The sequence below is a fragment of the Pyrgilauda ruficollis genome, unplaced genomic scaffold (assembly GCF_017590135.1).
Source record: "Pyrgilauda ruficollis isolate IOZ18807 unplaced genomic scaffold, ASM1759013v1 scaffold158, whole genome shotgun sequence".
NCBI lineage: Eukaryota > Metazoa > Chordata > Aves > Passeriformes > Passeridae > Pyrgilauda > Pyrgilauda ruficollis.
Genome location: NW_024514543.1, coordinates 607,761 through 620,035, shown reverse-complemented (window position 1 = coordinate 620,035; position 12,275 = coordinate 607,761). Strand labels below are relative to the sequence as shown.

Here is a 12,275-nt window from a genome sequence, read left to right as displayed (position 1 = left end):
GAAAACTCTTGAGGCCCCTTATGACAAGAAAGACATTGAGGTGCTGAAGTAAGACATTGAGGTGCTGAAGTGTGTCCAGAGAAGGGCAGTGGAGCTGAGGAAGGTCGGGAGCACAAGTCTGATGAGGAAAAGCTGAGGAAGTTGGGAGTGTTTAGCCTGGAGAAAAGGAGGCTCAGGGGAACCTTACTGCTCTCTACAAGAGGGTGTAGGCAGGTGGGGGTCAGTCTTTTCTTCCAAGTTACAAGTGATAGGACAAGACGAAATGGCCTTAAGTTGCACCAGAGAAGGTTTAGATTGGTTACTAGGAAAAAATTCTTCCCCAGAAGGGTTGCCAAGCACCAGAGGTGTTGATGAAATCACCATGTCTGGAGGTGTAGGTGTGGCACTTGGGGACATGGTTTAGTGGTGGCTTGGCAGTGCTGGGTTAGTGGTTGTACTCAATGACCTTAGAGGGCTTTTCCAACCTAATCAATGACATGGTTCTAGGGTTCAAGGTCTTGGTGAAGCTTAAAAAAATAGTATCTTCTTTTCACATTCCTGTTTTTGTAAGGAAAAGCTGTTTTGTGGTAACCTGATTCATGAGCTCAATGCACTTGGGAGCTGAACTCCCAAGTTCAAGGGGAGTTTTGGAGTTTTGGATGTGGTCTGCAAGACTGCAGAAAGAACTTCGAACCAGCCAAGGAAAATGAGTTAAGAACAATGGTTGTGACTCACATGAATTCTAGAAAATGATTTTGCTTGTTTAGCCTAGAGAAATAAGAGCAGATAACACCATGCAATCACTTCATGTACGGGACTGTGAGCAGAGGGAGAGGGGCTGTGCAGGTTTAGCCACGGTGGATCGAGCAAGGAAGGGGAGATTAAATTTAGCTGGCTATTAGGAACAATTTCCTGAGAGTGCAGACAATTAGGCAGTGGAACTGTTTTGCCTAGTGAGGTAATTACTGCACAAACACTAGATGGACGCAAGCCAAGATTAGATAAGTATAGTGGAAAATGTAGTACAAGGTCTCTCCTGATGAGCCCAGAGGGGCTGGCTTTGCTGGCCATGCGCCCGGCCAAGCAGTTGCAGCAAACTTTCCCTCAAGAGTTCTTGAGACAACAGGGGCTTTACTGGGACAGGGACTGCAGGACCAGAGCTGGCTTTTGTCAGGACAGAGAGCAACAGAGAGCACCCACCTTCCATCAAAGCCCACAAAATGTCTGAGGAAGTTAAGAAATGAAAGTTGAAGAAAAAAAAAATCTAAATAGTAACTTTTATAAGGGAGCATGAGCCTTTGTTAGGCTTTGTAAAGCCCCTTTTTGTTTCATATGGGGCTTGGATGTTTCTGCACTTGTTGGTTCATGTTGGTTTTTTCCTCTTTTCACTGACACATCTAGTGTTTGCTGAGTCTGGAGCTGGGACAGCTTCCAGAGAAAGGAGGCAGATTTTTGGAAGAGCCACAGGGCTGAGAGAAGAGCACTTAAAATTCTGGACTTCTTTAATATCTCTCAGAAGGAGGAAGAAGCTGAGTCCTTTCCAAAATATATTTTCCTCGGCTATGACAATATAGGGTAACTCCTTCCCCTGTAATCAGGGTGAGGAGATGGGAGGAAGACCCTGTCCCACTGACAGACGAGGCCTCATCCCAGCAGAAGATGGTACCCCACACATGGCCCTGTACCACGGCTGAAGTCTGGAAGCCAAAGGCAACGTGGGAAAAGGAGCAAGCAAGTGATTTTGGGCTGAAAGTAGAAGCACAGAGTGATGCTCTTGGGGTACCCATGGAATCCATCTGGGTACCACACCAGGGTCATCTAACCCTGGGGCTAAGCTCATTCTCACATGTCCCTGAGAAGTCCCAGGAGGGCAACAGGCACTCCTCCCCTTCAACAGCTCTTACGGGAGCATTTCTGGATCATACCCTGATACAATCCACTTAGAGGTTATCCCAGCTCAAAAAACTGGCTCTGTAAGACAGAGGAGAGCATGAATGTATAGGACACCCACACACACACCCACAAAAATGGAAGCAGAGCAATGCTCAGTGTCAGCCCTGGGTTTTATCTGCCAGCTATTTACTTAATGCAGTAAGTTGTCAGGTATTTCACACTGGAAATTAGGCCACTTAATCAAAATGCTGTGTTTTCCAGAGATGCTTAATAACAACATATTTACCCACTATATTAGTAATAAACCCCTTGATTTATTTACCTGCCTCATTAAATAGATGTGACCCTTTTTAGGGGAGAGAGGCAGCTATTGCCCACCACCATCACTTTTCTGTTTAGGCAAATTCCTCCAGAGTGGAAAAAGCCAGAGCTGAGCAAACAGGATAAAGGATGCTGAGTGGGTCAGGAGTCAGGGAACCCTGCATCATCGTGCCTTCATCTCCTGTACAGTACCATCCCAAGATTTGCACATGGGTATTATTCAACCCCTAGTCTGGAGCTGCAACTGGGCAACCTTCAGGTCTTAGAATCATTTAGGAAGTAAAAGACCTCCAAGACAATCAAGTTCAACCATTAACCAGCACTGCCAAGCCCACCACTAAACCCTGTCCCCAGCTACCACATCTACATGCATTTGAACACTTCAGGGGTGGTGACTCCCCCTCTTCTCTGGGTAACCTGTTCCAATGCCTGATGACATCTTGGGGAGAAAATTTTTCCTAATGTCCAACATAAAAGCCACTTGAACTTGAACTTGAAGCCAATTCTTCTGGTCCTGTCACTTGTTACCTGGGAGAAGACACCAATCCCTACCTGGCTACATGCTTCCTTCAGGGAGGTGAAGCTTACAGAAATCTAATCTCCCTACCCCTCCAGCAGGGCTGGTTACTGCAGCAAAAGCATGTTTACCATGTCTAATTCCAGAGGATGCTCTTTCCCACAGTCCTGACACTCCATTACCTTCTACCTTCAAGCTCAGACAATGAAGAAGAATTCCTGTCATTGCCTATGGTGCAATCACACCAAAGTGCCTGGGATGTCAAATTGCTCCTCCAAGCAGAATAGAGCACTATTTAGAGCAGTTAGCACTAAGCATCTAATGTGCAGTGTTGCCCTAAGAAAGCAATCCAGCTTCATCTCTGCTGTCTCTTCTGCTCCTGACTAAGATGTGTTCAGACATTTCAGGGATATTTTTACTGTGATCACAAATTCCTTTCCTGGCTAGTAGCCCCTTTTGACCTTCTTCATGTAAAGCAGATGTTTCCCACTCCAGTGCATTAGTCCCTGATGCTTCAGGGGCTGCATTCATTCATTTTGTCTGTGCTGGCTTTCTGTTGTTGTGCATCTCTTGAAACCGGTTATGTTACTCCTCTTTAAAGTGTTCAAACAAGTAAGGTTTATGTGACTCCTATGAAGTTAAATCAGGTTGAAAAGCCCAGGATAATTTGAGCTCAGCTCACAACCCCTCAAAACCCACACTGAACCTCATTTCCATGCCCTGGTACCTCCTTCCTGTGATTCTGTCACTCCCAGTCTGGGGTACCCAGAAGAGGGGCTGCATAAAAGGTGAAAGGTCCAAGGGACCCCTCCAGTAACCCACTTTCCATGCATCCTTCATTTCTCCCATGCCCCATCTCACCACACAGCTCATCATCCTACAAGGAAGAGAGGGACCTGCAGGACCTGAGATTGTTCTTTAATCATTACCTTACTGACTTGTGTTTTATTTCACTCATATGACACCCATAATTTAAGTCTAGACCTAATAAACCCCTCTGGAACACGGTGATGCCACGGCCAGGCACAGTGAAGGTAAAAATGGGAAGCAAAGTTCACGAGTGCTTGAAACCATTGCAAAATGTCCTGAAACTGCTTATATAAGAAAGTAAGAACTGCCTGTTCATTGTGGCCATCGTTCGTCACCACTGTCTCAGCTCTTGCCAATTTACAGCCCAGGGAGACCAGATCAGGCGGGTTCAGGCAATTCATGATGTGAACTTTACCTAAGCAAATACAGGCTGGGATGAATAATTAACAGGAAGCTGTAATACTGAGCTGTCCTATGAAAGGTGGGAAGCGGCAGAAAGAATGACGACAGAATGTCAGTCTTGTAAAAAAGCAACAGTTTTCTGACCTTCACTCTAAGCCTGGGCTAGACCTGTTCTGCTCTTTTCTGATCCAAGCAAAAGCTCTCCTGCAATATGAGGAGAGACAGAAGGGGTGTTTTTTGAGAAGAGCTTTGCAGGACATCCAGTGTGGTCAGCATATAGCCATGTTTCCCCTGTTCAAAGAGGCACAAAAAGGAGATGTAAAGATTCTCAAAACTGAATTAGGCACCCAAGTTCACATGTACCAGCTGCTGGTGGGGATGAATGCCTTCTTCATTCCTCTAGAGAGTTTTTTCCCTGAGCTGAAGTTCCTGTTAAGGTACAGCCAGGAGGTACCTGCTGAAGTCAGCTCTGAAAGGCTGTTAGCGTGAGAAAAATGCTCTCTGCTTGAGCCAAAGCCACCAAGCTCAATATTTTCCTATTCTGTGCATTGTGTCTTTGCTCAGTTAACTCAGAGCCATGGTTGTCTCCCCAGCAGTAAGAGAGGTGTCTATTTACCAATTCAGAACAGCCTGGGCACCCCTGGTGAGGTCCTTGCTATGGTCTGGAGAGCCCTAAAACTTCCAGAGGTGTTCATGACAGGAGACTGCTGTAGTTGAAGGAGGTACCTACCCACCCAGCAGAGCAGTTTGGCTCTCAACAGTGCTCAGATGGAAAGGACTTTGAGCGATCTGATCTACTGGAATGAGTCTCTGGCAATGGCAGGGGTTTCAGGACTAAATGATCTCAAAGCTCTCTTCCAACTCAGGCCATTCTATGATTCTATAGTTCCATGATTCTATGGTTCTTTGACACAAGAGCTCACACATTGACCTACTGTCACCCAAACCATCCAAAGGTGAGCATGTTTCCCATCTTTGGCTTCAAGGCCTGTGTCTCAGGACCTGAGAACAGGCAGGCTTTGACTTGTCATCTGTAAATTTCCTGACAGTGGACTTGATCCTCTCAGCCATGTCATCAATAAAAACATGGAACAGGCCAGGCCCCAGCACAGATCCCTGAGGACACCACTGGTGCCTGGCCCCAGCTGGATGCAGCACTGCTCACCAGCCCTCCCTGGGCCTGGCATCCGGCCAGTTCCTAACCCAGCACAGAGTGCTCCTGTCCAAGCCGTGGGCTGCAGCTTCTCCAGGAGTGTGCTGTGGGAGACAGGGCCAAAGGCCTTGCTGAGGTCTAAATAGACAACATCCACAGCCTTTCCTGCATCCACCAGGTGGGTCACCTGGTCATAGAAGGAGACTAGGCTGGTCAAACACGAACTACCCCTCCTAAACCCATGCTGGCTGGGTCTGAAAGCCTGGCCACCCTGTAAGTGCTGTGTGATAGCACTCAATATAAACTGTTCCATCACCTTACCTGGTACTGAGGTCAGGCTCACTGGCCTACCAGGATCCTCCTTCCCACCCTTTTTGTGAATGGGTGCCACATTGGGCAGCTTCCAGTCATCTGGAACCTCACCAGTGAGCCAGGACTGCCGGCAAATGATGGAGAGTGGCTTTGCAGGCTCATCTGCCAGCTCCCTCATCAGCCTGGGATGGATCACATCTGGGCCCATAGGTTATGAACATCCAAGCTGCTCAGCAGTTCTCTGATTGTCTCCTCCTGGATAATAGGGGGACCATTCTGCTCCCTGGTACCACCAGGTCACCTGGTCATAGAAGGAGACTAGGCTGGTCAAACACGAACTACCCCTCCTAAACCCATGCTGGCTGGGTCTGAAAGCCTGGCCACCCTGTAAGTGCTGTGTGATAGCACTCAATATAAACTGTTCCATCACCTTACCTGGTACTGAGGTCAGGCTCACTGGCCTACCAGGATCCTCCTTCCCACCCTTTTTGTGAATGAGTGCCACATTGGGCAGCTTCCAGTCATCTGGAACCTCACCAGTGAGCCAGGACTGCCGGCAAATGATGGAGAGTGGCTTTGCAGGCTCATCTGCCAGCTCCCTCATCAGCCTGGGATGGATCACATCTGGGCCCATAGGTTATGAACATCCAAGCTGCTCAGCAGTTCTCTGATTGTCTCCTCCTGGATAATAGGGGGACCATTCTGCTCCCTGGTACCACCAACCAACCCAGGAGGACAGCTGTCCTGAGGACAACCTGTTTTTCTGTTGAAATTTGATGCAAAGAAGATGTTCAGTACCTCTGCCTTTTCCTCATCTTTACTTACTAAATTCCCTCCCACATCTAATAGAGAATGGAGGTTGTCCTTGCCCTTCCTTTTGCCATTAATGTATTTATAAATATATTTTTATTGTCCTTACAGAAATGGTCAGATTGAGTTCTAACTGGGCATTTGCCTCTCTAATTTTTTTCCTACATGACCTAGAAACTCCCTTAAAGATTTCCTGATAAACCTGACCCTCCTTTCAAAGGCGATACATCCTTTTTTTTATCCTTAGTTTCTTCAAAAGCTTCTTGCCCATCCAGGCCAGTGGTTTTCCTCGACAGCTTGTCATTCAGCACACAGGGACAGTGTGTTCCTCTGCCTTCAAGATTTCTGTTTTGAAGCACACCCATCCTTCCTGGACTCCTTTGTTTTTAAGGGCTGCTTCCCAAGGTATTCTCCAAATTAGTCTCTTGAACAGGCCAAAGTCTGCCCTCTAGAAGTCCAATATGGAACTTATTGATACCCACCCTTGTTTCACCAGATAGTGAAAACTTTATGATTTCATGACTTGACAGTGAAAAGTAAAAAGCAATCAAAATACAGGAAGCAAGTGAGAACTCTATACTTTCTTTGCAATATTTTGCCAAAGAGGCATATTTAACCTATTAACCTCCTTATTTCAGACAGAGACTATGGGCTGGGAACCCTACACCTGCTCTAGCATTTGGTGGTGTATGTTTTCAGCTCGGGTACTTGAGTCTGTTTCACCACCCAAAAAAGGCAGCTTTCATTTTGGAATGGAACGGACCAGCCATGGCTCTTCTCAGATTTAAGAACCTAAATATTTGCAAATATTTTCTATAAAGAAAAGCAAGACCCTGGTGTAAGAATTTTCCAGTGTTTGTCTTAACACTTCTACACATGTGGAGCTATACAGATTAGCAAAGAGTTTTGATCTTGTTTTACTCAGAGTCTGAGTAATGCGGCCAGAAGTAATAAAATCACAATTGCTTGTGCTCTCTCTCTTTTCCTCCCTCCCTGTCTTCATCCATCTACCTCTGTATCTACCTATCACTTGTGCTGTTGTGGCAGTAACTGAATCCTTTCCAATAAATTCAGTGGCAATGGAGAGGTTCCCACTGAATGTCCTGGAGTTACTGGAAGGAATGATAGGATTAAAATACCTCCTATGGTCATGTTCAGAGCTTGTTTATCAATTGTTTTCATTTCTTGATAGGTTTTTTTTTTTTCCCTAAAATCAGCCTGCAGAGTACCTTCATATTTTACAGATAATATGTATCCATTCTTCAAGTGATACAGATCCCAGGAGGATATTATCTAAGATCCTAAAGCAAACTCCTTGCTGCTGGTCAGATGAAACTGTGTCTGGTGGGAAGTCCCCCCAGTTTTGTGTTTGAGGACCTCCCACTTCTCTCTTTGATCCTGTTCCCTGGGGAATTTCCACTGCTCTTCCTATTTCTTTCTGGTCTGAATTTCTCAAATTTCAGTTTGGCAAACTAAACCCCTTAACAAGAGAAAGAGCTTGCTGGGATTGGTATCAGTTTACACAGAGGTGCTGGGGAAAAAAACACACAATGTTTGAGTACTGGAAACAACAAGGACTGGTGTATAAGAGCTGTCAGGGCAGGGTCTAGTAAGGAAAGATGAGCATCAGTTTGTTTTTCTTTCTCTCACTGAGAAATAGCACTTGAAGGAATCAGTGAGAGGTGATGTGACCTAAAATGTGTGTTCAGAGAGTTGCACCAAACTTGGAAGTAGAGCTGAGGAGGCTCTGAGATGCCCAAGTCTGATAGAGACGGGCTCTGGCCAGACTCTGTTGGTAACCAGTGGTTGGCTCTGGAGCTTTGTTTTAGAGTGGGATCCACTTCTCCCTTGGGGCTGCAAGAAGGGATGGGAACCAACAAAGACACCTTCTGACAGCTGCCCTCCTATTCCAGCTAATCTCTCCTCTATTGCCATTCCTTTTGCGCTGCAGATCTTCGCATTTCAGATCTTACTAAATATGAGCAAAGGGGCGAGAATGCAGAGGAGAACAATGGTGGGAATGGTGTCAATATTGGGATGCAGTAGGGAGGGAGGAATCTTGAACAGCTAAAGTTCTTTTTTCCTTCTGGTTCTGGACTTGACAGGAGTGTCCGGATTGAATCAGATATAACCCCTGTCCACCTGGGCTTTTCTTCATGCATGTCCTCAAAATACCAATACGCACAACTGACTTGACTCCAGGATGCCAGGGATTTGGTAGGGATATGCTTTGTTCCTGCTTTTTTCTCTGGGATGAGATGAGGGAAGTTCAGTAAGAACATGAAGCACAGGAGGGGGGTAAGAAGAGAAGAGAACAGTGAGTGTTAGAGGAGATGCAAGGAATTCTTTGTAAATGGCAAAATTTTGTGGTTGCAAAAGCAAAATATCTTTGTTTGCATTGGTGTCAAAAACAAAATATGTGTAACTGTTTGTCATTTATTCTTGATTTGGTGTCCAGTGGCAGCTCCAGCTCTGTGAAAAGCTGGGAGCAGTCTTCCTGCTCCTGGTATGTGAAGATGAACTTGCGGTTGAGGGCCAGGCCAAGGAATTTGGTTCCTCTGCCAGGCCCTGAAGCAGACTGGCTGCCTCAGACACACAGCACGGCAGCAAGCATCCCTGTGCCTCAAAATGTTTAACCATCCAGGGGCCACTGGCTCCAATGGGAGTGAGGAGAGGGAAGGGGTAGTTGCCCGTGCCAGTTTGGAAAATATTGAGTAGTGGATTAAAAAAAGCATTTTCCTGAGTGGGTTGGATCCTTTTATGATGAGGATTCATAGCACCTTTGGATTAAATCTTAACCAGCATATATTCTGACTAGGGGCATCATTAAATTTAAAAGACTCTTTCCCTGCTCTCTGTACAAAGGTCAGAGCCTAGGCTCAAACACATCAGATACCTAATTCTCTTAGGCTCACCCATCATTTCCTAGACCCCAGCCAGGCTTTCCTGGCCACATCCTAGTGCTCCAAAGCTGTAGGATTCTGACAGGGATTCTGATAGATGTTGTATTGTCCTTTATATACGTACTGATGTGTCATCTTTTGTCATGTTAATGCTTGCAAAGGTCTTGAGACCCATGGGAATAAAAAAGATTTGGGGATCAGGTAATCACACACATTGCATATATCAGTTTGCTGAGCAGGGAATGGATGCAAACCCACATTTAAGGGAATTCTAGGCTTTAATGCATTCTGAAGTCATCCCAGCTTGCTGTTTTTATGCTGTTCTGTTATAACAGCATCTGCTGGGATATTGTTCTCTGCATTAGTCAGGCCAAAACTTAGGAGATCCTCAAATCTGCAGAGTACTACAGGCTGGTATTTTTGTTTTGGTTTCTGTTTCAATTCCTCAGTCTTTACACAAGTTGTTACAGAGGGCTGCAAGCTTCAGGCTGCCTACCTTCCTCTCTTGCTAAAGGCACCACTGTTATTTCAGGTAAAGCTTTCCTTCTGTACTCTCTTGCTTTATTCCCCGTCAGCACCTGTGTTAATTTTGAAGGGTTTGATCTGCACGGGGGTGAAAGCACACAGCCACGCAGCCAGGGAGATTTCTGAGCACGGCAAGACAAAGCAATCTCTTCTTTCTGTATGCCTTCCTTGGATTTATTGTCTGCACCAGCCAGACTCCTGGTTCCAGCTGCAAGTTTTTATTATTCCAAGAATAATCGTTTGGCTAACAGAGACCTCTCCCTGCAGACCCAAACTGATATTGCAGATGGAAGTTTGCTTGGAACAGCTGACAATACCAAAGAGAAAGCAAAGGAGTTTTAACAGAAGCACCTACCTTTTTTTCCCCTGGTTGGCCTTTCTCCTCTCTCTCTCTCCTCCCTCCACCATCTTGGAAAAAAAGAAAAAAAAAAAAAAAAAAAAAAAAAAGAAAAAAAAAAAAGAAAAAAGAAAAGAAAGAAAAGTGCAGAACTATATAACTGGAAGAAAAGCAGCATAAAGACAGACTATCAGGTTCCCTAAAGTGCAGATTCAAATCCAGTGGCTTATAGCATATTTGGGTCAGCTTCTTTGGAAGAAATAGAGAAGACACAAAAAGGAGGCATCTACAGCATCCATTTTACCCACCCACTCATGGGTTGTTGTGAGTCCTGAAACGGATAAGTGGCTCCTTACTTATTGAGCTGAAGCATCAGAAAAGGGGGCCTGAAAATGGCTCTTTTGCCCCAATTTCTCACCCATCAAGTGGGATTCATCACCAGCAGAGCAGTGGGAACAGGAGATAGGAAGGGCACCAGTTACTTTGGCAGTCAGGCAATATGGGAGATGAGAACTGTCCTGGAAATGGAAACATTACTTGGTCTTGTTTGTCTTTCTCTAAATACTTGGTTTTACTGACTAGATTAATTCCCTTTGGGCGAGGTTAGCATTAATCCAGAGCAGCAGTGCTTCCCTCCACAGGGCACAGCCAGACTTCTGCCATTGTCCTGGGGACAGAATATATGTCCAAAGCACAATGCCTGTCAGCCCCAAACAGGCTGCTCTGCTAACAAAACCACCCAAAACTTCACTTTTCCAAGAGCAGTCTATAGTGTTGAAGTCCCCAGTACTCAGTCCTGGTTATGGTTGCTAATATGAACTCTACACTTCACCCACAGGCCCCAGTTGTGCTCCACAAGGCATCCAGATGCATTCCTAAGCTCCATACGCTCCACTTTTCCACAGTCACAACTGCATGACTCAGTGCTGCGCAGCAGTTTTCCTTTCCAAAGCGTTTTGCAAACACGAGCTGAGTAAGGCTTGCCAGCAGACCCATTCCTTGCCAATTGTATTGAAGGGGCCTCTGAGGAGAACTGCTGCAGCTCAGCCCAGAGGTGCAATTTCATTTTCAATTGTATAAGCATTTGGGGGGAGGTTGAGAGGCGAAAAAAGTTGTTGTTCAGTTGCCACTGAGATTTTTATGCTTATTTCATTGCCGTGTCTACTTACTCAGGCATGCAACAACATCCTAGGTGCTGAAAACAAGCTCACCTCAGAGCATGGGACTTCTGGGCCTTGAGGGAAGACAATAAAGGTGATAGTTAATGTCTCTTCAGTGTTAAAATCTGTGACTACAAGAAAGATGATATGCTGCTTCTAAAACTGTATGCCATTTTCCTTGTCCCACTTCTATCCCTAAGGCTGGAGGGAAATAGAGCAGGGGCTGCAGTTTGCAGATCAAAAACTCTGGCTGCAATTAATTTAAACAAAAAGCAAGTTCTGGTCTCTCAGTCTTTTCATGCCACAGTCCTCTCCTCTCCTATTACACCACCTGGAGCCCCTCTTCATGCTGCAATTGGGGTGGCACCGCACAAACCAGAGGGGTGATATACTGGCAACAGCACAACACGGGGAGACCATCTCCATTACATGCCTTCACAGTTATTCCATTCAATCACAGAACTATTTGGGTTGGATGGAACCTTCAAGTTCATCTAGTTGCCAGCAGGAACACCTTCCACTAAACCAGAGCTCCAGCCAAGTTGGCTTTAAACACTTCCAGAGATGGGGCAGCCACAGTTTCTCTGAGAAACCTGTGCCAGTGCCTCACCACTCTCACAGGGAAGAATTTCTTTCTAATATCTCATCTAAACCTGTTCTGTGTGAGGTTAAAGTCTTTCCACCTCGTCAGAAGTCCCTCTCCTGCTCTCTTGTAGCACCTTTAGGTATTGGAAGGGTCTCTAAAGTATTCCCACAGCCATCTCTTCTCCAGGCTAAACAACTCCAATTTTCTCAGTCTGACTCCCTGGCAGAGGTGCTCCAGCCCTCTGAACATCTTCATAGCATCCTTTGGACTTGCTCCAGCGGGTCCATGTCCTTCTTATACTGGGGGACCCACAGCAGGATGCAGCACTCCAGAGCAGAGTAGAGGGGGGAAATCATCTCCTGCTGGTCACACTTCTTTTGATGCCGCCTAGGATACAGCTAATTTTAGTCTTCTAACTACTAGCGAATTTCCAAGCTGTAATATGCTGAACTTGCATAAAGCTTGTCCCCATGGTTTTATATAAAAATTTTAGAAAATAAAAAATTTGGATCAGTCCTAGGAGTTCTGAGATGGAGATAGGACTGTTAAATACTCGAATCCCAGGGA

The 12,275-nt window shown here is 45.7% G+C and overlaps 1 protein-coding gene across 1 annotated transcript in view; it reads right to left on the bottom strand.

The window, feature by feature from the left end:
- Positions 1–6,021, bottom strand: part of GUCY2F (guanylate cyclase 2F, retinal) — a 94,882-nt gene extending 88,861 nt beyond the window's left edge. The window contains 2 exon segments of the mRNA XM_041461933.1: positions 5,397–5,585; positions 5,823–6,021. Coding sequence (XP_041317867.1) covers positions 5,397–5,585; positions 5,823–6,021 — 388 coding nt within the window.
- Positions 6,022–12,275: the final 6,254 nt, after the last annotated feature.